Genomic DNA, 26011 nt, shown 5'->3' with positions numbered 1-26011 from the left:
ATGATTCCAAATGTGAGCCCTCCAAATTAGACTGATACTGAACCCGGACGCGAGCCATTGAATTAAATGTGATTCAACTGCGAGCAAGCCCCCAATTAATATAAATCCCGGATGAGAAACCCAATTAATATGTTACGACCGATCGCTTCAGTCAAAGCCCTCAATCAAAATCTATGATTCTGATTGTGATGAGAGAAATACACAGTTAATTCAATCCCGTCACTCCACAGATTGCCTAACATATCATTTGAACTTTCCAAATTAAAGAAAGACCCAGCCAAATTGTACCATCAATTAACCCTCCAAATGAGGCTAACTAAACTATATACCTTTAAATCAACAAACTAACTGTTTAATTAGAAAAAAACTAAATTCTTAAACACTACTAAGATATAAACAACATATAAAATAGAAAAAATTAGAGTCCTTGCAGATTTACACTCCTGCCGGATGTGGAACAGTCCAAGGTTGCTTGAAGTCCTCACAGCCCTCCAAAGGGGAAAAAAAGGTTCTTCAACATTAGAACAGTCTGCAGTCTAATTCTGAAGTCAAAATTGTTGCTCCTTCTCCAGCAATAAATTTCAACAATTAACAACATGCAAACACTTTTTAATGAATCATTTTGGCTTCAGAATTTTTGAGGGATAAAAGATTGTCATAGACTAACTCCCCTTCCTTCAGTTTAATTTATCAGAGATCTCAGTTTTGGCTTGACCTTTTAGAATTTTGAGAGAGAATAATAAATAAACAGACTTCATTCTCTTCCTTCAGTTTAAATGGTCTGAGAGCACTCCTTTCAGGCGCTAATACACAGCTGTCTGCCAGTTTTTTCTGTTAGAACAGGCTGTTTTTCCACTATAAGCCAGTTCAAAATTAAATTGTAGCAAATGTATCTCTCGATGCTCAGTCCGAGTGGCTGTATCTAAGGCAACGAGAATGCTCCCTTTGAATCACAGTCTCCAAATGGCTGTATCCCAGGGCAACGAAAATGCATTCTTTGACTCAGCTTCTGGAGCCTGCTGCCTTAAAGCAGTATGACTCCTTTTCCCAGCCTTAAAGACACACCGCATTCTCCTAAAAAAAAACTACAGGATCATAACAGTGTGTAGTTACAGACAAAGGCTCCCCTGATGACACCAAACTATCACAGACATGAAAGTCCCAAGTTTGATTTGTGTTCAGTTAGCTCATCTCTGGTCAAGAAAGTGCTAGCCTAGACAACTAGCAAAAGTTGACCAACAGCTTCAAAAACATTGCCAGTTCACAAGTGGCCTTGAATGAAAGCCTGAGTAAAAGACACATGACAGCATATTGTTGCATCAAAAATGCAGCGGGCTTAAAAGTTAGGCTACGGTATGCCCAATATTTCATCACTTGTACATACACAAAGGCCAAAGGGAAAATACAAGAACTAAAGGCACAATGTTTTAAAACAGAAAGTGCTGAAAATACTCAGCAGGCCAGGCAGCATCTGTGGACAGAGAAGCAGAGATAATGTTTCAGGTCTGTGACCTTTCATCAGAACAGGCAAAGGTTAGAAAAGAATTAGGTTTTAAGCAAGTGAAGGCGAGGTGGGAGGGGGAGGTGGGGGTTTGGTGAGGAAGAGAACAAAAGGGAAGGTGTGTGATAGGGCAGAGGGCAGGAGAGATTAAGTAACAAAGATGTCATGGGACCAAGGCAAACAGAGTGTTAATGCTAGTGATGAAAGGCAAAGCATTAGTCCAGAGACTGTGTTAATGGCAGAGTAATGAGCAGGTCTGTCCAAAAGCACAAACATGAAAAACAGGCACATGGTTTAAAACTAAAATAAAATAAAATAACTTTAAAAATGGAAAAATATAACAAAGGCCAGTCATGCTCTGAAATTGTTGAACTCAACGTTGAGTCCGCAAAGCTGTAGAGTGCCTAATTTCTTGCATTGATGTTCACTGGAACACTGCAGCAGGTCAAGGACAGAAATGTAGGCATGAGAGCAAGGGGTGTGTTGAAACGACAAACAACCGGAAGTTCAGGGTCATGCAAAGCGGTCACCCAATCTACATTTGGTCTCCCCAATGCAGAGGCGACCACATTATGAGCAGCAGGTTGAGAGAACGGTTAATAAAGCAAACAGGCTCCAAGGCTTTATTAATAGAGGCATAGAATACAAGAGCAAGGAGGTTGTGTTCAGCCTCAGCTGGAGTACTGCATCCATTTCCGGGCGCCACCTTCAATGACGTATGCATCTATACCCCGATGTCTCTCTGCTCTTTCACCTCCTTTAGAGTTGTACCTTTTATTTTATATTGTCTTTCCATGTTCTTCCTACCAAAATGAATCGCCACTTTTCTCCGCATTGAACTTCACCTGCCACTTGTCCTCCCATTCCACCAACCTGTCTGCCGTTTTGAGGTTCTACACTATCCTCCGCACCGTTCACAATGCTTCCAAGTTTTGTATCATCCACAAATTTTGAAATTGTGCTCTGTACACCAAGGTCTAGATCATTAATATATATCAGGAAGAGCAAGGGTCCCAACACTGATCTCTGGGGAACTCCGCTACAAACCTTCCTCCAGTCGTAAAAACATCCATTAATCACTTCTCTCTGTCACTCAGCCAATTTCATATCCATGTTGCTACTGTCCCTTTTATTCCATGAACTATAACTTTGCTCACAGGTCTGTTGCACGGCACTGTATCAAATGCCTTCTGAATGTCCATATACACCACAGCAACTGCAATGCCCTCATCAACCCTCTTTGTTACCTCTTCAAAAACTCCAGCAAGTTAGTCAAACACAATACAATGCCATTCCTTCATCATCGCCGGATCAAAACGTTGGAACTCCCTACCTAACAACACTGTAAAATACCTTTACCACACAGACTGCAATGGTTTAAGAAGGCAGCTCACCACTACCTTCTCAAAGGTAACTTGGGATGGGCAACAAATGCTGGATATAATAAAAACAATCCATCAATATCAGCGGCCACACTCTGGAAGTGGTTCAAGAGTTCACCTACCTAGGCTCAACTATCACCAGTAACATGTCTCTCGATGCAGAAATCAACAAGCACATGGGAAAGGCTTCCATTGCTATGTCCAGACTGGCCAAGAGAGTGTGGGAAAATGGCGCACTGACATGGAACACAAAAGTCCGAGTGTATCAAGCCTGTGTCCTCAGTACCTTGCTCTACAGCAGCGAGGCCTGGACAACGTATGTCAGCCAAGAGCAACGTCTCAATTCATTCCATCTTTACTGCCTCCGGAGAATACTTGGCATCAGGTGGCAGGACCGTATCTCCAACACAGAAGTCCTCGAGGCAGCCAACATCCCCAGCATATACACATTACTGAGCCAGCGGCGCTTGAGATGGCTTGGCCATGTGAGCTGCATGGAAGATGGCAGAATCCCCAAGGACACATTGTACAGCGAGCTCGCTACTGGTATCAGACCCACCAGCCATCCATGTCTCCGCTTTGAAGACGTCTGCAAACGCGACATGAAGTCCTGTGACATTGATCACAAGTCGTGGGAGTCAGTTGCCAGTGATCGCCAGAGCTGGTGGACAGCCATAAAGGCAGGGCTAACATGTGGCGAGTTGAAGAGACTTAGCAGTTGGCAGGAAAAAAGACAGAGCGCAAGGGGAGAGCCAACTGTGTAACAGCCCCGACAACCAATTTTATCTGCAACACCTGTGGAAGAGTCTGTCACTCTAGAATTGGCCTTTATATCCACTCCAGGCGCTGCTTCACAAACCACTGACCGCCTCCAAGTGCTTACCCATTGTCTCTCGAGACAAGGAGGCCAAAGAAAGAATAAAAACAGAAAGTGCTGGAAAAACTCAGCAGGTCTGATAGCATCTGTGAAGAGAGAAGCAGAGTTAACGTTTCAGGTCAGTGACCCTTCTTCAGAACTGGCAGATAGAAGAAATGTAAAAGATTTTAAGCAAGTAAAGCGGGGGTGGGGCAAGAGATAACAAAAGAGGTGTAGATAGGACAAGGTCACAGAATAGCTGACCAGAAGGTCACGGAGCAAGGGCAAACAATATGTTAATGGTATGCTGAAAGACAAAGCATTGGCACAGACAGGGTGTTAATGGACTGAAAACTGAACAGCCACAAGTATAAACTGGCCATATCGCGAATAAATTTTAAAAAGTGCATTTTCAGCCTTTTCTACTTTTATTTAATTTAGAATAAACATTAAACAAGACAATATAACTACGAAGCAGCAAAGTAACTTGATGATGGGGAATTAAGCAAGTTGCAACATAATAGCGATAGTAAATAGAGCTTTCAAATACAGCATTGGGAACTACACCCACGGAACTACATCTCCCATGCGGCATTGCGGATAAATGTCCAGTACGCAGACTCCGCTTCTCTCCTGGCAGGACTACAACTTCCAGAAGTCCCGCGCGTCTCCGACATGCGCAGTGCGGGGTGCCAACCGCCTTTTGGTAGTTGAGGACCAGTTGGAACTACTTTATCCACTGCACAGGTGGAAGGGAGGAATGTATTCCTGAGCCACCGGTTTCTGTGTTGATCTCCACCCTAGCAAACCATTACCTTGCATGTAAATTATTATTGTGAGGGAATCTTCTTTATTTTTGAGATCTAAGGACCTTGCTTGTGTTTTTTCAAAGAGTGCACTCTTTTGATGGCGGATTTCGACAGTGTTATTGAGCAGTGTGTGGCAGACCGTGGTCTTAAGCGGCAACCTGTAAGTCAGGAGAGGCTCAGTTTAGCTTTTCCACAATAAGTTGCAGCATTTTAGCAGTAAATAAACACTGACATAAGTAGATAACAACAACTATGGATGAAGAATATGATGTGATTGTCCTGGGGACTGGATTGAAGGTGAGCTTTTGTCAATAATTAAAATAAACCCCTTGTATTAATATTGATATGAGTGGATGGAGGAGATGCAATTAGAATGGGTGACTGCTGCTGTCATGCATACTATTTGACTTGTAGAAAACAGTCAAGGATATTGCAAAAAGTTTTTTTTATTTATATGTGTATATGTATACAGATTAACTATAGCAGAAGCGTTGACTTGCTGCATAAGTCTTGTAATGATTTAGCCTTTTAGAATTAAACTATAAAGTTAGAAATTATTATTGGGCAAGAAAAAAACACATGCTGTCTGACCTGATGATTATTTCTAGAATTTTCCTTCTTTTTCAATAAGATTTTTTTTTAAAGCTGTGTTTCTAAAGTGATTTAGAATTGTACATTTCAAGTTAACCAATTATTTAAGAAACTCGGACAGTTAACTCCAGTTGATATTTTTTCTTCAGTAAACTGAACTTAAGTCCTAAGTTATTCTCTATCTGTTCCTGTTGTGATCAATGTGGAGTGATTTTTATCTATCAATATTTCCTAAATTAATACTTTAATGAAAATAAATAATTTTTTTTGCCTATTGTGTTTTTAAGCTTCTATTAAAATGTATAATCCAGTCGCAGGAATCAATAATGCATTAATATTTGGAGAATCTGGGATTATAATAAAAAGCAGCTGAAAAATAACAATTAACTTTCAACTGTAAATAAGTGAATAAAATATTGTGAAAAATAGGTTGTCCGCCTGTTCAAAAATCCACTATTTAAATATATTCTATTAGCACTATGTCTGGCTTGTCCGTCACCCCCCTTATCCTTGCTGGCCTACATTGGCTCCTGCTCCCCCAGTGGCTTAAATTTAAAATTCTCATCCTTGTTTAAAATCCTATTATGTCCCTCGCCCATCCCTACCTTTGTAACCTTCTCTGGTGTTATAATTCACCACCTTCTCACCCCACGAATTGCCCCTTGTTCTATTCTCTTGTGTATCCCCAGCTCCCTTCACCCCACCAGTGATGCTTTCAGCTACTTAGCTGCCATGCTCTGAAATTCTCTCCCGAAGCCCCTCTGCCTCTTCATAAAACCTATTTCATTGAGCAAGGTTTTGGTCAGCCCCTCTCTAATGTTTCCTCTTTTAGCACATCATCCATTCTTTTCCCCCTCATGCCACTGTAAAGTCCTTTGGGTATCTTTTTCATAACATAAAGCTAAATCCATGTAAGTTGTTTGTTTTCATTGCTGTTTCCAGTAGCCGAGAGCAAGAGAAAAGATAAAATCATGTACTGGTTTGCATGTTTCGTGTGTGTGTGTATGTGTATGTATGTATGTATATATATATATATATATATATATATATATATATATATATATATATCTAATATAGTTTTTTATGAATGTCCAGACTTGCATTTTTAAATGAACTTATTCTGCAAACTATAATAGGTTTATGAAAAAGTGCTCCAATTTTTTTTTATTTAGCAAAAAAAAGGTCCCTTTGCTTATCTAACTGACACCTTGGTCAAATTTTGGGATATTTGGTCTGCTGATTAAAATGGAGTCTCACACTGTTGGCATTTCTGTAGTCTGTTTCCTTGCAGAAGGAACATGTGATTGCTTTCGACTGATTCCTTCCCACCTATATGTTAAATGCATGATGTACATGTCCATGATTGTAATGTAGGTTTGGTAACCGTGTACTTGAGTGGGAAAGACTGTATTTGTATATTTTTGCTGACCATGGCTATCTGATAGGGTCTTCTGTGATAATTATGGTACCTAAATAAACATCATGGGTGGGCTAGAGTTACACAGACTCTTTAGTAGTTTTGGGCACTCCTCTTCATAGTTGCATTAGCCTATTTCAGAATCATAGTGTCTGGTTATAAGTTTGCCCTTTCTCCAGTTGCCCCTTCCATGTAGGCGGTGACTTATACTGGAATATGGTTCCATTAGAATCAGATGCTCAAGCCCGAAACTGCCTTTTTCATCCGTGACCTCCAACATGTGTGAGCTTCTGAGTATTGGTGGACTCTTCAACTGTAGAAGGTCCTGCTCTGATGGAAAATGTGAGAAGCCCTGCAGCCATTTTCTCTCTCTCAGGTTCGACCATTCTGGCTGAGATTGGCTAACGCAGCACAGAGCGGGTATTAAACCCGGAACATTCCTGATCAGTATGGATCATCACAGCACCTGGTGTATTTACCCTGTGAGCTATAAGGGGGCTGGTTTAGTTGATTTTTAAGCACAGAACAGTTTTTGTGTTCGATATAATGGGCAACATGATTATTTAATTGTTCTGATTCCCTTCTGTATACAAGCTCAGTAATGGCTTAATGAGTAAAAGTGTGGTCCATTTTAGTGTGGATCCACTTGCAGCAAAAGGTCCCAAATTCAAATCCTGGTCAGTGCTGAACCAGCTGATCTCGGGTATTGGGGTTGCGATACAGATGTTCACGGCATTGCTGTGTCAGGCAGCGGGGCTGGGTGTGAGAAATCAGCCCTGGTTCCCACTTGTGATGGTCATCCAATGACCTCTTTATTCTGTGCTTGTGTGAATTTTAGGCAAGGGCAAGATATCTGCTGTGGTGCCTCCCAGCATCGGTAAATAGCCCACTGACTCTTGCTGTCCCGTCACACAATCTCGGGCCTGTTATTGGGTGTAGTCAATGAGGAGGGAAGGAAATGTCAATAGAAAAACTGGTGACTAGTCACCAGTTTAACACAGGGCTGACAGTGCACCTTTAAATAAATGAGAAATCAATTTTTTTTCAGCAAAATAATTTAATCAGCATTTTTTGATAACATACAGGTGTTAAAGGTTGCTAAAGCACATTAGAATTAATTCAGCATGATTCTTTATATGAATGTAATTAGTCAAAAATAATGTTGCATCAGTGAGGACCATAATACTGTAATTATTGCAAGAACTTTTAATCTTGGAGCATGTTTTATGTCACACAATGCTTAGCAACCAATTCTGGTGGTGTATTGTCATTTAGTATTAATCAAGGATATATGAGAAGGGATTATGCTGACTGCTACAGGTAGTACTTGGGTAGAGAGTGGAATAAATCATGCAAAGCTCTTTACGTAATTTTATTTTTATTTAAAAATACCACAGTTATATTTTGTTTGGTACAGGGACAGAATAAATCAAATCCAGTATTTATTGCATAGTATTCCTGAATTTACACTACTGTTTCAGGGATTGTGACTCAATCCTTCGAGCAATTGCTGTTGTTTTATGATGCCTGAATAAGTCAAATTCTAGGTTCATTGCATGGGATTTTACCTAGTGGTCTGTGACAGCATACATTTCTCCATTAAAGGCACTTTGATGGTATGCCTGTTGTAAATTTGGCTTTGTCCCAGTTGAAAAGAAAACCTTTGGTATTGCTATTTGAATTCGGGTCAGCTGATGCCACGTAGCACCTGTTGCTGTGTCACGATGATCTTTGTGACCCCAATCGTTTGTATAAGGCCACTTCCAACTACAATTGTTGCACCTGCTGTGCAGCAGTTTTAAGAGAAAAAAGCAACAGAAATTCTGCATTGGGATGAGTAGCCTGCTTGGCAGTGAGATTAAGGCAGAAATTCAACCTGAGAGGTTTGGCTGTCAGTCACAGCATCTGATATAATCAGATTGGCACAATTGGATAAGAGTGTTGCAATTCGCTTCCAGCCAGCTAATTCTCCATCTAGTTCCTTTGCTGCTTCTTATTTATAATTTCTTGTTTGTTTTTATTTAATTTAAAATAAAAATTAGAAAATACTGAAACAACACTTTTTAAAAAATTTGTTGTCAATGGCCAGCATTTATTGCCCATCCCGTGTTCCCCTCAAGAAGGTGGCAGTGAGCTGCCTTCTTGAACCATTGCAGTTTGTGAGGTAAAGGTATGCTGTTTGATAGGGAATTCCAACATTTTGACCCAATGATGATGGAATTCAGGATGGTGTATGACTTGCAAGGGAAAGTGGAGGTGGTGATCCCATACACCTGCTGCCCTTGTCCGTCTGGGTGTTGGAGGATAGGAGCTTTGGAGCTGCTTCTGAAGAACCTTGGTGAATTGCAATGCATCATATAGATTGTACAAAATTGAATAATGGTGTCAGGAGGTGGAGGGAGTGGATTTTTAATCTTGTGGATGATTAGTAGTGTTCAAAAGAGTTTGTCTGTCCAAGGTGCTAGACTTCTTCCTGAAAGTCCAGTTACGTAGAAACATAGAAAATAGGAGCAGGAGTAGGCCATTCAAAAAAGATCATGGATGATCGTTTTAATTCAGTACTCTGTTCCCGATTTCTCCCCATATCCCTTGATCCCTTTTGGCATTAAGAAATATATCTATCTCCTTCTTGAATATATTTAATGACTTGGCCTCCACTGCCTTGCGTGGTAGAGAATTCCACAGGTTCATCACCCTTTGAGTGAAGAAATTTCTCCTCATCTCTGTTCTAAATGGCATACCCCATATCCTGAGACTGTGACCTCTGGTTCTGGACTCCCCAGCCAATGGGAATATCCTCCCTGCATCTAGCCTGTCTAGTCCTGTTAGAATTTTATAGGTTTTTATGAGATCCCCTCTCATTCTTCTAAACTCTAGTGAATATAGGCCTAGTCGACCCAATCCCTCCTCATATGTCAATCCTGCCATCCCAGGAATCAGCCTAGTAAATCATCTTTGCACTCTCTCCATGGCAAGAACATCCTTCCTCAGATAAGGAGACCAATACTCCAGATGTGGTCTCACCAAGGCCCTGTATAACTGCAGTAAGACATCCTTGCTCCTGTACTCAAATCCTCTTGCAATGAAGGCCAACATACCATTTGCCTTCCCGAAATGCTTGCTGCACCTGAATGCTTGCTTTCAGCAACTTGTGCACAAGGACACCCAGGTCTCATTGCACCTCCCCCTTTCCCAATCTTTCACCATTCAGATAATCTGCCTTACTATTTTTACAACCAAAGTGGATAACCTCACATTTATCCACTTTATACTGCATCTGCCATGCATTTGCCCACTCACCCAACTTGTCCAAATCACATTGGAGCCTCTTTGCATCCTCCTCACAGCTCACATTTCCCCCCCCCCCCCAGTTTTGTCATCTGCAAACTTTGAAATGTTAATTTAGTTCCCTCACCCAAATCATTAAAAAAAAAAATTGTGAATAGTTGGGGCCCAAGTATTGATCCCTGCGGTACCCCACTAGTCACTGCCTGCCACCCGGAAAAAGACCCATTTATTCCTACTCTCTGTTTCCTGTCTGTCAACCAATTCTCAATCCATGCCAGTATATTACCCCCAATCCCATGTGCTTTAATTTTGCACACTAACCTCTTATGTGGGACCTTATCAAAAGCCTTCTGAAAATCCAAATACACCACATCCCTTATCTATTCTACTAGTTACATACTCAAAAAACTCCAGTAGATTTGTTAAGCATGATTTCCCTTTCATAAACCCATGCTGAATTTGTCCAATCCCATTTATACTTTCCACATGTTCTGTTTTCGCTTCCTTTATAATGGATTCTAGCATTTTCCCCACTGCTGATGTAAGGCTAACTGGTCTGTAATTCCCTGTTTTTTCTCTTCCCTCCTTTTTTTAAATAATGGGGTTACATTTGCCACCCTCCAATCTGTAGGAACTGATCCAGTGTCTATAGAATTTTGGAAGATGACCAGTGTTGCTAACGAATTTGCCATGATTTGGGAACTGCCCATGTCACATTTTAAATATTGCTCATTGGCCAATACATTCTAGCCAGTGGTGCCTGCCCTGAAAAGTGGACACTTTTTAGCCAGCTTTTGATCAAAATACTTATCTCAAACTTTTTTTATGTCTAGGTCTTTAATGTGTAAAAATGGCCAAAAGCACTTTTTTTTGAGATACAGCACTGAAACAGGCCCTTCGGCCCACCGAGTCTGTGCCGACCATCAACCACCCATTTTATACTAATCCTACACTAATTCCACATTACTACCACATCCCCACCAGTCCCTATATTTCCCTACCACCTACCTATACTAGGGGCAATTTATAATGGCCAATTTACCTATCAACCTGCAAGTCTTTGGCATGTGGGAGGAAACCGGAGCACCCGGAGAAAACCCACGCAGACACAGGGAGAACTTGCAAACTCCACACAGGCAGTCCCCAGAATTGAACCCGGGTCGCTGGAGATGTGAGGCTGCGGTGCTAACCACTGCGCCACTGTGTCGCCACTTAAAACTGTGACACTCGCTCTTTTTAATCTACCTGTGCACATTACTTTCTTGCAGCTAAGTAGCCCTGAAGTCACTGTTACCTGTCACCTGTGATGCCTCAAGTGTTGCTTCTCATTATCGAGTAACCCTCTCACCTGTGTGGTCAACTCAGCCAATTGGAAAATCAGTCATGAATGTGAATTAAGAATTTGCAGGTAGTCCTTTGACCATATAGGATTATGTTTCTGCCAAGTGCCTCATTAGTCTTGGGTTAATAATGTCCAGGAATAACTCTGGTGAACATACCACTTTTATATCCATGGTCATATATTATTCATTATACCATAAATTTGACAGTTAATCAGTGTATGTGGGGAATAATGGCTATTAATGAGTGATTTATTAGGCAAGTTGTATTGGGGAACTTTACAGCCTGCTTCTTGGGGAACTGACTCTTTGTTACCGGGGTTGAATGGAGTGCTCGGCAAGGTTGGGTGAAACCAAAAGCAGTTTGTTGAAGTGGAGAAAGCAGATGACAAATTGTTATGACAAATCATGGGAAACAACAATGATGCAATTAATTGGTGTTCCAACAAAGCCATTATAACAATCGTTTCATTTTGATGTGGGGGGGGGGCGAACTATACCTAATTGATAAAACTCTGTTCCAGATATCCAGTACTGCATTATGTTGCTCGCATGATGCTGATCTACATTGTATCCCTGAAATTCTCCCTCTCATTTCTTCATCTGCAGCCTCCTAATTCTGTATTTCCCCCAAATGTTGTATTTCTCTGACTTGCCTCGCTATACTGACCAACCTTCAGCCTTCTCAATCCTACACTCTGGGATTCCCTGCCTAAACCTCTCCAGCTTTTCCTCCAAAACTGTTACTTTGACCAAGCTTTTGTCAGCTGTTTTAATCTCTCCTTTCCTGGGTCAGTATCTTGTTTTCCACACACTTATTCTGCAAACAGCCTTTGGATATCTTTCATGTTCTTTGTTTGTTTTTTTTTTCTAAATGCAACAGTAAATTGTCTTTGGGAAAATGGAACACTCCTACTTTTTTGCACCTAGGACTTTCGTTTTACTGTCCCAAAGTTAGGTATTAAATGGATTAGAATTCTGTAGCACAGAAGGAAGCTATTTGCCTACACCAGCTCTTTGACAGAGTTATACAATTAGTCCCATTTCTCCTTGCTCCTTCCCCATAGCCTTGCTAAATTTTCCTTTTCGAGTATATATTCAGTTCCCTTTTGCAAGTTGAATCTGCTACTATCACCCTTACGGGCAGTGCATTCCAGATCAAATCAACTCGCTGTGTTTTTTAAAAAAAAAATGTTTCTCGTCCTCTCCTCTGGTTCTTTAGTCAATTATCTTAAATCTGTGCAATGAATACTCAAATAACCCAATCACTTTTATTTGATTTCCTGTGCAATCCACAGGGTGAAAAGTTGATAAAAGCTGGAATATGCAAAACTGTGGTACAGCAGTGTTGGCATATGCTGTTCATACAGCATAACCAGTTCACATTTTTGATTTTAATATGGACATTGGAATTGATAATGGTGGGGTGAAGAGGTTGACTTCCAAGCCTGAGAAAAAGGAAATATGTGTAGTCCAGAATTTTCAGTTTAATAGTAGATGACATGTAACTTCTAATATATTATGGTTTCCACAAATCCAGTTGCATATTAAAAGGTCTGTCATGTGCTGATTTGTTTTTCTTTGAGTGATTAGCATCTTCTGTTGATGGTTCATGGATTATAATGTTAATTCCTTTGGTTGAGAAGTTTTTAAAAAAAAAAAAGCCCATGTCATACTTCCTTCAGCCTCCAATTCTTGTAACTCCAAAAGGATGACCTTGGAATAACAATGCTAGACTTCAGAAATTTTAAAATTTAAGAATGCGTCTGAAAAGTCTTTCTAGAGAGGGCAAGATCAAAGCATACCCACAAATTTATACAGTTGTGTTCCAGTGGTGGTGGTGATGTGCCAGTGCTTTGAGCTGGTGGCTGGGAGGTGACTGACCTAACTTTCCTTTACCATAAGAAAGTGGCTTACCTCCAGTCATAACATTGTCACGTGGTCGTAGTGCTGAGATTTAGAAGTCTGTGGGTCAGAGAACTGCATCTGTACCTCACTAATTCCATAACGCCATGTATTGGTGCTTAGTTGGAATGTCCTGCTACATCAATTTACACCACTCATTGAAAATGTGACTGTTAGCTAAACCATGTTGAAACTTGTATGAAATAGAGAGATTGCACCTTTTATAAATAGTTTTGGAAGTTAAATCTCCTTTTACTGTGGAATCTTAGGACAACCTGTTGGTTATTGAGCAATGCCAGGTTATTTGTGCTGTTAGATTTTTGCCTGAGTGTTTGTGGGCTCTGTGTGAATTAGCAAACGGAAGGTATTTAGTTCGCATTGTATTTTTTGGGACAAGATTATCAGTCAGCTTTTCACATAAGACAATGAGTGTTGGAAACGCTCAAATTCCTGAGTTAAATCTGAATTTGCTGAGGGAAGGAATATTTTGGTAGGTAGTGAGTCCTTGAGAAAGGATGTGCATTTGCTGGGGACCTGTATATCCATAATATGTTAAATGTTTTCTGAATCATGTACATTTCCTGTTACATTTACTTCCTGTAATCCTGCCCCCATCACATTCAGTTATCATGAGCAATACTGCTGGAGATCTACTGGTAACTAGAATTTATTTAATACACTGATTGTCTTTGTTTTTGTTTCTCACCTTCTCTCCCAATGCCCAGGTTTCTACCTTTCTGAAGGTGGTGACTTGAGTTGCAATACAGTTCTAGAGGTGGGGGTAGTCATAACATAAGAAATAAAAGTAGGAGTATGCCATTTGGCCCCTCAAGCCTACTCCATCATTCAAAATGATCATGGCTGATCATCTACCTCAATTCTACTTTGTGCCCGATCCCCATATTCTTTAATTCCTGAGACACCAAAAATCTAACTACTCTGTCTTGAATATACTCAACGGTAGAGCATCCACAAACCTCTGGGGTAGACAATTCCAAAGATTCACAACCCTTTGAATGAAGAAATTTCTCCTCATCTCAGTCCTAAATGATCAACCCCTTATTCTGAGCCTATGACCCCCCCCCCCCCCCCCCCCCCCCCCGTTCTAGACATTCCAGCCCGGGGCAACAACTGGTCAGTGTCTACCCAGTCAAGCCCCTGGAGAATCTTGTATGTCTCACTGAGATCACCTCTCAATCTTCTAAACTCCAGAGAGTATAGGCTCACTTTACTCGGCCTTTCATCCCAGGAACCAACCAAGTAAACTTTCGCTGTACTGCTTCTAAGTATATCATTCCTTAGATATAGAGAAAAAAACTGCACACAGTACTCCAGGTGTAGTCTCACCAAAGCCTTGTACAATTATAGCAACACTTCCTTATTCTTGTACTCCAATGTGTTAAAGGCCAACATTCCATTTGCCTTCCTAATTGCTTGCTATATCTACATGCCAGCTTTCTGTGTTCCTTGTATGAGTGCATCCAAGTCTCTCTCAGCATCAATATTTACAAGTTTTGTGCCTTTAAGAAATATTATGCTTTTCTATTCTTACTACCAAAGTGAATAACTTCACACTTCCCCACATTATTCTTCATCTGCCACCTTGTTGCCCATTCATTTAACCTGTCTATATCTCTTTATTTGCAACCTCTGTGTCCTCCTTGCAGCTTACATTACATTTCCACCTAACTTTATATTGTCAACAAACCTAGATACATCATTCTGTATCTTTGTCTAAGTTATTAATATAGATTGTAAATAGCTGAGGCCCCAACACTGATGCTTGTGGCACTCCATTAGTTAAAGCCTGCCAACTTGTTTATCCTAATCTTTGCTTTCTGTTTGTTAACCAATCCCCAATCCATAACTTCATGAGCCCTTATCTTGCCTATTCACCTTTTGTGTGGCACCTTACTGAATGCCTTTTGGAACTCCAGGTATACTACACCTGTTGGTTCCCCTTTACCCTATTAGTTACATCCTTTAAAAATAGTAATAAATTTGTTAAACACTCTATCCTTTTCATAAAATCATGTTGACTCTATCTGATCATACTATTTCTAAGTGCAATGTTAAGACTTCCTTTGTAATAGATTCCAACATTTTCCCATCAAAGGTCCAGCTAATGGTTTTCTGTTCCTGTTTTCTTTTTCCCTTCTTTCTTGAATAGCAGCTAAATTTACTAGCTTCCAATCTGCTGTGACCATTCTAGAATGTGGGAGTTTTAGAAAATCATAACCGTTGCATCCACTGTCTCTGCAGCTACATCTTTTCGAACACTTGGATGTAGGTCATCAGGTCCTGGGGATTTGTCGGCTTTTAGTCTCAAGTTTCTCTAATACTTTTTCTCTGTGATTTTAATTACCTTTAAGTTCCTCACTCTTATTAGCCCCTTTGTTACCCTCTATTTCTGGTATATAATTTGTGTTTTCTGCTGTGAAGACAGGCACAAAATATTTGTTCAATGACTGCCATTTTGTTATTTCCCATGATTTCTCCCATCTCTGCCTCTAAGGATGATCTTTAGCTACTCTCCATTTTTATATACTTGTAAAAGCTCTTACAATATGTGTTATATTCCTGCCTGGTTTACTCGCATTCTATTTCCCCCCTTTTTTATCAACTTTTTGGTAACCGTTTGGTTTCTAAAACCCTCCCAATCCTCAGGCTTGCTACTATTCTTTGCAACGTTATAAGCTGCTTCTTTTAATCTAATACTATCCTTAACTTCCCTAGTATGCTACGGATAGGTTTCTTTTTAATGGAATGTATTTTTGTTGAACATTTTGAGTTGTTTCTTTAAATGTTTCCCACTGTTTATTTACCACCATACCTTTTAGTGTACTTACACAATCAAAACTTAGCCAGCTGTCCCCTTACTTGTGTAATTGGCTGTTTTGCTTTAAGTTTTAAGATATTTTGGGAGACTTGAGTATGTCACTTCCAAACTTAATATAGAATTGAATTGTATCATGATTGCTTTTTCCCAAAGGATCTTTTGCAATGAGATTAGTAATTGTGCCTCCCTCATTTCACAATACTAAATCTGAACTAGTTTTATCCCTAAAATAAAAGTAAAATACTGCAGATGCTGGAAATCTGAAATAAAAACAAGAAATGCTGGAAATACTCAGCAGGTCTGGCAGCATCTATGGAGAGAGAAGCAGAGTTAACGTTTCAGGTCAGTGACCCTTGATCAGAACTAGTTCAACCGTTCTGATGATGGGTCACTGACCTGAAACGTTAACTCTGCTTCTCTCTCCACAGATGCTGCCAGACCTGCTGAGTATTTCCAGCATTTCTAGCTTTGTCCCTAGTTGGTTCCACAATGTATTGTTCCAGGAAACTCTTGCAAAAGCATTCTACAAACTGGTCTCCCAGACTACCTTTGCCAATTTAATTTGTCCAGTCGACGAAGATTAAAGTCTCCACAATTATTACATTGCCTTTGTTACAATCTCAAATTATTTCTTAATGCTCTGTCCATTGGTATAACTACTGTTAGGAGGCCTACAAACTACTCCCACCAGCATTTTCTGACCCTTGTTATTCCTAATCTCCACCCATATTGATTCTACATTATGATCTTCTGAGCCAAGATCCTTTCTCACTACTGTCCTTATGTTATCCTTTACTATCAGGGCTACGGCTCCTTTTCCACTCTGTCCATCTTTTCAACATTTTGTGTACCCTGGAATATTTATTTCCCAACCTTGGTCACTTTGTAGCCATGTCTCTGTAATGGCAATTCGATCTAAACCATTTATCTCTATTTGTGCATGGACCTTATTCACTGCTGCACAGTTGCTGTTAAACTCTCTGTTCCTTCCTGTCCCATTCTGTTGGTCTTTGCCCAAATCACTACACCTTTTGAGATTCTGCATTTTATTTTGGACTCTAACTTCTAAAATACTTTTTCAGCTGAACCTCATTCCTAGTTCTAACTATTTCGTTGGTTCCCAAATGGAGCACAGCAAATGGATCCTCCCCCTTCCTACTCCCAAATTTGTCTGCAGTTGCAAGGAAATGTCTTTAACCCTGGCACCGGGCAGGTAACATAACCGGTCGCGGCTGCAGAGAACGCTATCAACCTCCCTGACTATACTGTCCCCTATCATTATCACATTCTTTTTCACTCCCCCTAGTTTAATGCCTTCCTGTACCATGATGCTATGGTCAGTTTGCACATCCACCCTTCAGTCCTTGTTCGTGTCCACTCACGTAGCAAGTACCTCATACTTGTTACTCAAAGTCAAGGACCGAGGCTCCTTCATCACCACATCCTGGATACCCTTACCTGCCTGATGCACCCTCCTGTCCCTGACCATTGACCAACTCTAAAGTTCTACTTAACTTAAGGGGTGTGTCTGCCTCCTGGAACAAGGTGTCCAGGTAACTCTTTCCCCCTCCCTGATGCCCCGCAATGTCTGTAGTTCCGACTCCAGCTCAATAGCTCTGAGTCGCAGATGCTAAGGCTGCGAATGCTGATCGCAAATATGGTTGTCTGGGACTGCAGTGCTTTCCACAAACTCCCACATGTTGCAGTTATGGCACACCACTTGCCCTGCCATGTTTGTCTATTTTTATTTATTTGCTTAGTTAACTAGTTACTAATTTAGTAAAGAAATAGCAAGTTACAGTTTGCTATCTTGGAGACAGAAGAAGAACACTTACCAGCTACTGGAGGTAAAACAAAAATAATAAACAGCACCTCTTTTCCTGCTCTGCATCGAATTCCCACTTGCACCAAATTCCTGACCTAGCACTCGATTTGCAAAGCACTGTTCCCCGATCGCTCTGTGCTTCATACTCATCTAGTACATTGTTGAAATTACCATACTTAATGTGTGAGATGCGACATTGAACATCAGGTTATTTGACTGTGGGAGGTGGTCCTGTTCTCATCCTATATGTACACCTGCAAGAACTATTTTGTAGTGATGAGGAGGAACCCAGGCTGATTTTTTTTTTTTTTTGGCCCCCATTTCCTACCTCAGAACACTTCTGCCATCACTAGATCTGAGGTCAGTTGACTAAGCACAGAGGAAGGATTACATTTTATTTTTGCTATCTAGCTCAATGCCACACTACAATCATGCACTTCTTGAGCCATCAGGAGGAGCTAGGAGCCATAAAAATCAGTGCATCAGAAAATTCTGTTTACCAGTTTTGAAGTTACTTTGCCAATTAAATAGCACATGACTTGGTCCATACTATTTGTTCACACCCAAATGCAAAAATTGGGCTAAGGTCTATTTTCAGATAGTGCTTTCTGATAGTGAACTGACCAGGTGATCCAATGCAAGAACTCTGCATTCCTTCCTCGTGCATCCAATGCTCCCTTCACCCCACCATTGGCAGCCATGCTTGAGCTGTCAATGAATTGCCTCCCTAAATCTTTTCATCTCACCACTTCCTCGATCTCTTAATATTCTCCTTTAAAACCTACCTCTTTGACCAAGCTTCTGGTCCCCTGTCCTAATATCTCCTTTGGTTTGTTGATCTTTTTTGTCTTGTGTTCCTGTGAAGTGCCTTTGGACATTTTTCTCTGTTAAAGGTGCTATATAAATTAATGTTATTGCCACCACTTACCGTGTGCTGATGAGGCATCTAAGCTGGGGCCGTTAGAACATACAGAACTGATGGGTAGGAAAAGACCAGTAGGTCATTCAAGTCTGCCCCACAGTATGACTCTTGCAGCATCCTGATTAGACCCTTTCTACCCTCCCCATTCATTGTAAGTAAGTTTTCTCCTAGGAAAGGCAAATAAATAGACCTGGGCCCAATAAGTATTGGGTGGTGGTGGTGGAATCTGGAATATTCCTCTCCATCCCTGAAGGTGATCAGAACCAGTCCAGGAGATCATATTGACCATGCTTAATCTGACCATCATGTTAACTGTTGATCTACTTTTCTATATGCTGCAATCTGTGCCCCAATCAGGACCCAGTCAAGGTCCCTCTTGAAAGCATACAGAGAGTAAACACACATTGCACCAGCCAGCAATGCATTTCCGAGGCTCACCACTCTGGGAAAAGAATCCAGAATCACTGAACATGTAGCCTATTCCTATTCCAAACACATGTCCCCCAGTCATCCACAATCTATCAAACTGAAATAATCGACCACTCGACATGCAATCCCGTCCTTCAATTATTTTATAAATTTCTATCTCCTTTAAGTCTACACTACTCTGCAGTAAATAGGTACAGCTCTTCAACGCTGCCTGAGTAGTTAAGGTTCTTCAAACTAGGGATGTTATTTATTTTATTTATTTAGAGATACAGCACTGAAACAGGCCCTTCGGCCCACCGAGTCTGTGCCGACCATCAACCACCCATTTATACTAATCCTACATTAACCCCATATTCTCTACCACATCCCTACCATTCTCCTACCACCTACTTACACTAGGGGCAATTTACAATGGCCAATTTACCTATCAACCTGCAAGTCTTTGGAGGTGGGAGGAAACCGGAGCACTTGGCGAAAACCCATGCAGACACAGGGAGAACTTGCAAACTCCGCACAGGCAGTACCCAGAATCGAACCCGGGTCCCTGGAGCTGTGAGGCTGCGGTGCTAACCACTGCGCCAGATGTTATAGCTCTCTTCTGATCCTTTTCAATGGCCACTGCATCACCCACAATATGAAGGGACCAAAACTGGGCAAAATAATCAATTTGCTGTGTAGCCAACAACACATACAATGACAGAATTCTGTCCTTCTGATTTGTACTGAACAGTTCTATCAATACAGCCCAATACCTTGTTTGCTTTGACCACAACGTCTACGTCCTTGTCTTTCTCTTCTACTTTCGGCATCATTCTTGTAAGTAAGCATTTGTCCTATGTGTGCATCAGTGACCTTAACACTGATCCCTGGGGACACTGCTAGTATTCTGTTTACAGTTTTGGTTCAAGCTTTCTTTCTTGCTGCCATGCTCTGGTCTGTCAAATCTAGCTCACATTTTAAATCACCTAATATTACTAGAGCTCCCTTATTTTCTGCCTATTCGTAGGCCTTGGATTGCTCCACAATGGGGGTCTCCTTTCACAATGTATAAAAGAAAGACCAGGATTTGGACAAATGGTGGACTGTAGGATTCTAAGTCTAATAGGCCTTGATACTGATATCAGCAGAGTAACTGCAAGGTGATTTTCAAGAGCTGAAAATGGAGACACGCCAGATGGGGAACACTAGGACTATTAAAATAAAAATACCTGCTGCAACTGTTTGGTTTTGAAACATTACCTATTTTTAGTGTTTTTATATTGCAATTACTTCCTACCATTTTAATATATCTAATTAGGAGTTTAATATTTTTATCTTAGTGGGAAATTTGAGTAGATGTGATAAGGTTCTGATGGGCCAAGTTGCTGTTAATTTGCAGATGCTAACACATTTTGGAACTTAATTAATTGCTCGCACAATTTTGATCAGTATGCAATCCCAGAATTCTGGCCCAGTGGTGGTGATGAAATGATTGATATTGACGTTTGAAAGGTGTGTGACTTGGAGGTGATTGTGGTGCTTTGGTGCCTCATTGGATATATCCCACATTCTGACTGAGCCACAAATGAAAATAGCCCCTTCCAAAACTCGGAGCCTGTAAAAATTTAATCGGGACAAGAAATAGGATTCAGTTGATTGGGCATTGTGCGCCAGGATTTAAGTTCTTGAGGGTCACTTGACTACTGGGTAATAATTTGGTACCCATGGTCCAGTCACGTGAGAATTTGAGCTGCCCAACATTGAGGAAATATTAGCAGTGAGATCTGTGATTAAAAGGAGTGAGATGGGTATCCAATCCATTTAAAAGTATGGAGCTGAGTTAATTTTCAAGGATGAGATGCGTCCAAGTAGGTGACACTGCGTTTTTTTAAAACCAAAATTAGTGAGTCTCAGTCCAAACAAATGAAAGTTGCCAGAAATGCTAAATTATTTGCCTGTTGTTTTCTTTTTTAAAAAAGCATCTGGCTGAAAGCTGCAATGCACTATTCTCTGTACTGTCATGTTCTTGCTCTAACCAGCCAGTAAAGAGTATTAAGTGTTCTTAGATCGGGTATTAGTGTTGTGTACGTCACTGGCTGTACAAGAGGAGGACTGCATTTCCATGATAATTCTCTCTGAAACCCAATTCTGTGCCAGTGATAGGTGATGTGTGCAATGCTCCTCACAGGGATCAAATTTGCATAAGAATCTTGATTGCCAGACTGCTGGTGGGAGTGGCTGCCGTGAGCATGGAGGCAGCATTGGACCGGCACCACCGCATTGAACATTGGTGTGTGAAGCTGTATCATTGGATGACGTGAGATACTTGTTGGCTGCCTTGGAAACAAGTCATTAGCAGAAGGACACTTCTTTTAAAAGGACATGAACAAATGGTGATCTGTCCTATGGGGCAATTCATTAGGACAGTAAATAGAAGGTGTGCTTTTTTTAAAAAAAAAAAAATCTGGAATTTATGTATTACTCAATATATGGATGCATTCGCACTGTTAGTTTATTTCATTGAGGCTTTTTAATCTTCAATGTCCATTTTATATTAAAAGGTTTCAGAATATCCATCATGCCTCCTCTTCAGTTATGATTTGGTGTTTTACATATTTCTTTTTTCAAATAAAAGACTAACCATTTATTTTTCCGATAGAGATAACCTGAAGAAATTGCTGAGACAATGAAGAGAAGCTGCCAATCTACAAAACTTTCAATAACAATAATTAGCCTCTAATTGATCTTTTGAGACCACTTCCTCACCAGGAAGATGAACAATTGCCTTAAAAGGACTGTTCAAGCTGGCAGCTAAACTTTACAATCATGCCCCATGAGCAACATCCAAGGAAATCAGCTAGTGATAACTTGTACAAGATTGTAGATTTTCAAACTTGATGTCTCAACGGGATCTCTGAACGAGTCAGATTTCTGTCTCTGGTTCTTGAGAATTCTGGGATTATTTTTGTGTTTGTTGACTGACCATGTTCCATCTGTTGCTATACATTGATCTTATTTTTTAATAATTGCTATGATAGAAGTGAAGCTGACTGTTTCAAAAGTCAGGAAAGGTTTTTCTTTGTGTGTCAGTACTTATAGGATTCTCTGATGCAAATGAACTTTGTCAACCCCTTGATTCACTGAAACTGGCAACACAAGGACATTGTTTTGCTCTTTGGGCCCTTCTGCTCTCTTGGTTCAACAGTTTGTGGGGTCGAGAAAAATGTCTTGTGAATTCTCGTTACACCCAAGTGAAATTGCCAGTTGTTTAAGATTGTTAGGTGTGGGGAAAAGTCGCACTATGCACGAGAGAGTTCTTTGGAGCTGAAGCACATTGTTGAGTAAGGCAGAGGAAGCTATACTGTGCATCTTGCTGATGTGGGAATACCTGATGCTCATAATTTCTGAAAGTGGAAAGTATTCCATTCTTGGGAACTAACATTCATCACCTTAGTAAGCAGATTTTTTTTTAAATTTAAAAAGAAACAAACTCCTTTAGGAGTGCATCCATTATTCCTAATTAGTACTATTGTGAAATCTTTGTAATACTGCAGTATTGGGTGAGGTAATGAGAAGGGTATAAAACTGGTCCATTAACCTCCTTGAGCCTGGATCTCTACTATTTTTACCTATTCATTTTGTGGGATGTGGCCGTTGCTGGCAAGGCTACCATTTGTTGCCTATCCCTAATTGCCCTTGAGAAGATGATGGTGAGCTGCCTTGAACCGATGCAGTCCATCTGGTGCGGAGTGCGGATACACCCACAGTGCTGTTGGGAAGGGAGTTCCAGCAATAGTGAAGGAACAGCGATTATAGTTCCAAGTCAGCATGGTATGTGTCATGGAGGGAAACTTGCAGATGGTGATCCCACATGTCTGTTGCCTTTGCCCTTCTAGGTGGAAGAAGTCGCGGGTTTAGAAGTTGCTGTCGAAAGAGGTATGCTGAGTTGCTGTAGTGCATCTTGTATATGGTACGCACTGCTGCCTCTGTGTGTCAGTGGTGGAGGGAATGAATGTTGTGGATGGGGTGCCGATCAAGCGGGCTGCTTTGTCCTGGATGGTGTCTAGCTTCCTGAGTGGTGTTGGAGCTACACTCACCCAGGCAAATGGAGAGTATTCCATCACGCATCTGACTTGTGCCTTGTAGATGGCGGACAGGCTTTGGGAGTCAGGAGATGGGTTACTCGCCCCAGAATTCCCAGCCTCTGACTTCTTCTAGCCGCAGTATTGATGTGGCTGATCCAGTTCAGTTTCTGTCAGTGTTAACCCCCAGGATGATGTTAGGGGATTCAGCGATGGATTGCCGTTGAATGTCAAGGGGAGATGGTTAGATTCTCTCATGTTGGAGATCTTCATTCCCGGCACCTGTGTGGTGCGACTGTTACTTTGTGCAAGAAGGACAGAAGTAAAAAAAATCATTTATATGTTGTCTTGAGAATATCTCAAAAGGCATTCACAAACAATTAATTACTTTTGAGATGGATTGACTGCTGTTATGTTGGCAGAAGTGCCAGCCAACTTGCACATGTCCAAGTTCCATGGATGGGAAAAGAACGAAACAGGTACGCCTTGACTCAGTGTTGGCACTCTTGCCTTTGTCAAAAGGTTGTGGATGCAAGCCCTTATCCAAAGATTCAGTACTTAACCTAGTCTGTGCTCTCAGCGAGTCAATGAGGTTGTTGCAACAAAGGTGGGAGGAGTGCACTATTTTTCTAGTTCCACTTCTCCACAGGTCACAACAGATATTTAGATTTTTTCCCAGTTACCTATACGGTCAATCGTAGACTCTATTTCTATCCCAGAATAAAATACACCTAGCAGGTTTCTTTAAACAACAAAATTATCAGTTTATTATAAGACACGTCTTAACCAGTAACAAAGCAAAGCATTACACACAGATTGAAATATAAAAGTTCCCTTTTTGCCTTAGCCCCTCACACACGTGTGCACACACACACACGGGTTAACCAAAAAAAAGTTACTCTTAAGAGCTATATTACAAAAAAAAAAGAAAACTTTGGCCAGATACTTGGTAATTCTTGAAGAAAAAAAGACGTGGAAAGATGTCAGATATCCTTTTGTTTTGGTTTGGTGTCCCAAATACATGCACACGGCTGTCATTTAGACCTTCCGAGAACAGTTCTTTTCAGGCGACGTTGAAGATCAGTTTGGGCAGGCTTTCCAGGAGAAATACAGCAACAGGGGTTTCAGGCAGGCCTTGCAGAAGGAATGTAGCACCATTTTCTCTATTTCTTGCACTCACTTCTAAGAGCTTCTCAAAGAGCCGGAAAAAGCTGAGTTGGGGTTTGTCCTTTGCAGGTTGATTCTTTAACTCCTTTTCAGAATACTGTCGAGACCCTAACTGCCTGACTAGAGTGAAACCAAAAATATCTCAGTAGTCAAGCCTCCTAACCTCTAAATCTTGATTTGTCACTTCTCTAAACATCTTCAAGTCAAAAAAAGCCCCCTTGCTGGGTATTTATCTGAAAATAGGTCCCTTCCAGTTAAAATAAAAACAAGAAATGCTGGAGTCACTCAACAGGTCTGGCAGCATCTGTGGAAAGAGAAGCAGAGTTAACGTTTTGGGTCAGTGACCGAAGTGTCCGAAGAAGGGTCACTGACCCAAAATGTTAACTCTGCTTCTCTTTCCACAGATGCTGCCAGACCTGTTGAGTGACTCCAGCATTTCTTTTTTTATTTCAGATTTCCAGCATTTGCAGTAGTTTGCTTTTATTTAAGTCTTCCAGTTAAAGTTCTTTACAAGCAAGTCCAAAAGACCTTCTGACGACTTCTTTGTTAAAAAAAAAAGCAAATGTTCCAGCATCTATGGAATCTTTTTTTCAGTTTTTAAATTTTTTTTATTCATTCATGGGATGTGGGCTATGCCAGCATTTATTGCCCATCCCTAATTGCCCTTGAGAAGGTGGTGGTGTGAGCTTCCTTCTTGAACCGCTGCAGTCCATGTGGGGTAGGTACACCAATGCTGCTGTTAGGAAGGGAGTTTCAGGATTTTGACCCAGCAATAGTGAAGGAACGGCGATTTAGTTCCAAGTCAGGATGGTGTGTGGCTTGGAGGGGAACTTGCAGATGGTGGTGTTCCCATGCATCTGCTGCCCTTGTCAGGTGGTAGAGGTTGCGGGTTTGGAAGATGCTGTTTCAGGAGCCTTGGTGCGTTGCTGCAGTGCATCTTGTAGATGGTACACATTGCTGCCACTGTGCATTGGTGGTGGAGGGAGTGAATGTTTGTGCATGGGGTTCCAATCAAGTGGGCTGCTTTGTCCTGGATGGTATCGAGCTTCTTGAATGTTGTTGAAGCTGCACCCATCCAGGCAGGTGGAGAGTTTTCCATCACACTCCTGACTTGTGCCTTGCAGATGATGGACAAGCTTTGGGAGTCAGGAGGTGAGTTACTCGCCGCAGGATTCCTAGCCTCTGACCTGCTCTTGTAGCCATATAAATACCGTGGCTACTCCAGTTCAGTTCCTGGTCAATGGAACCCCAGGATGTTGTTAGTGGGGGATTCACTGATAATACCAGTGAATGTCAAGGGGAGATGGTTGGAATCGCTCTTGTTGGAAATGGTCATTGCCTGGCACTTAGGTGGTATGAACGTTACTTGCCACCTATCAGCCCAAGCCTGGATATTTTCCAGTTCTTGCTGCATTTCTACATGGACTGCTTCAGTATCTGAGACGTCGCAGATGGTGATGAACATTGTGCAATCATCAGTGAACATCCCCACTTCTAACCTTATGATTGAAGGAAGGTCATTGATGAAGTATTGATGAATATGGTTGGGCCTAGGACACTACGCTGAGGAACTCCTGCAATGCTTTCCTGGAGCTGAAATGATTGACCTTCAACAACCACAACCATCTTCCTTTGCACTAGGTATGACTCCAACCAGTGGAGAGTTTTCCCCCTGATTC

At 41.1% G+C, this 26011-nt stretch overlaps 1 protein-coding gene across 1 annotated transcript in view; it reads left to right on the top strand.

Annotated features, from left to right (window-relative positions):
• The first annotated feature begins 4512 nt into the window (after positions 1 to 4512).
• Positions 4513 to 26011, top strand: part of LOC137380253 (rab GDP dissociation inhibitor alpha) — a 53767-nt gene continuing 32268 nt past the window's right edge. The window contains exon 1 of the mRNA XM_068052115.1: positions 4513 to 4845. Coding sequence (XP_067908216.1) covers positions 4801 to 4845 — 45 coding nt within the window. The 5' untranslated portion in view covers positions 4513 to 4800. The remainder of the gene's footprint in view (positions 4846 to 26011) is intronic.

The sequence above is a fragment of the Heterodontus francisci genome, chromosome 19 (assembly GCF_036365525.1).
Source record: "Heterodontus francisci isolate sHetFra1 chromosome 19, sHetFra1.hap1, whole genome shotgun sequence".
Lineage (NCBI taxonomy): Eukaryota > Metazoa > Chordata > Chondrichthyes > Heterodontiformes > Heterodontidae > Heterodontus > Heterodontus francisci.
Note: the sequence above shows the minus strand (reverse complement) of the source record. Positions and strands in the feature narration are given on the sequence as shown.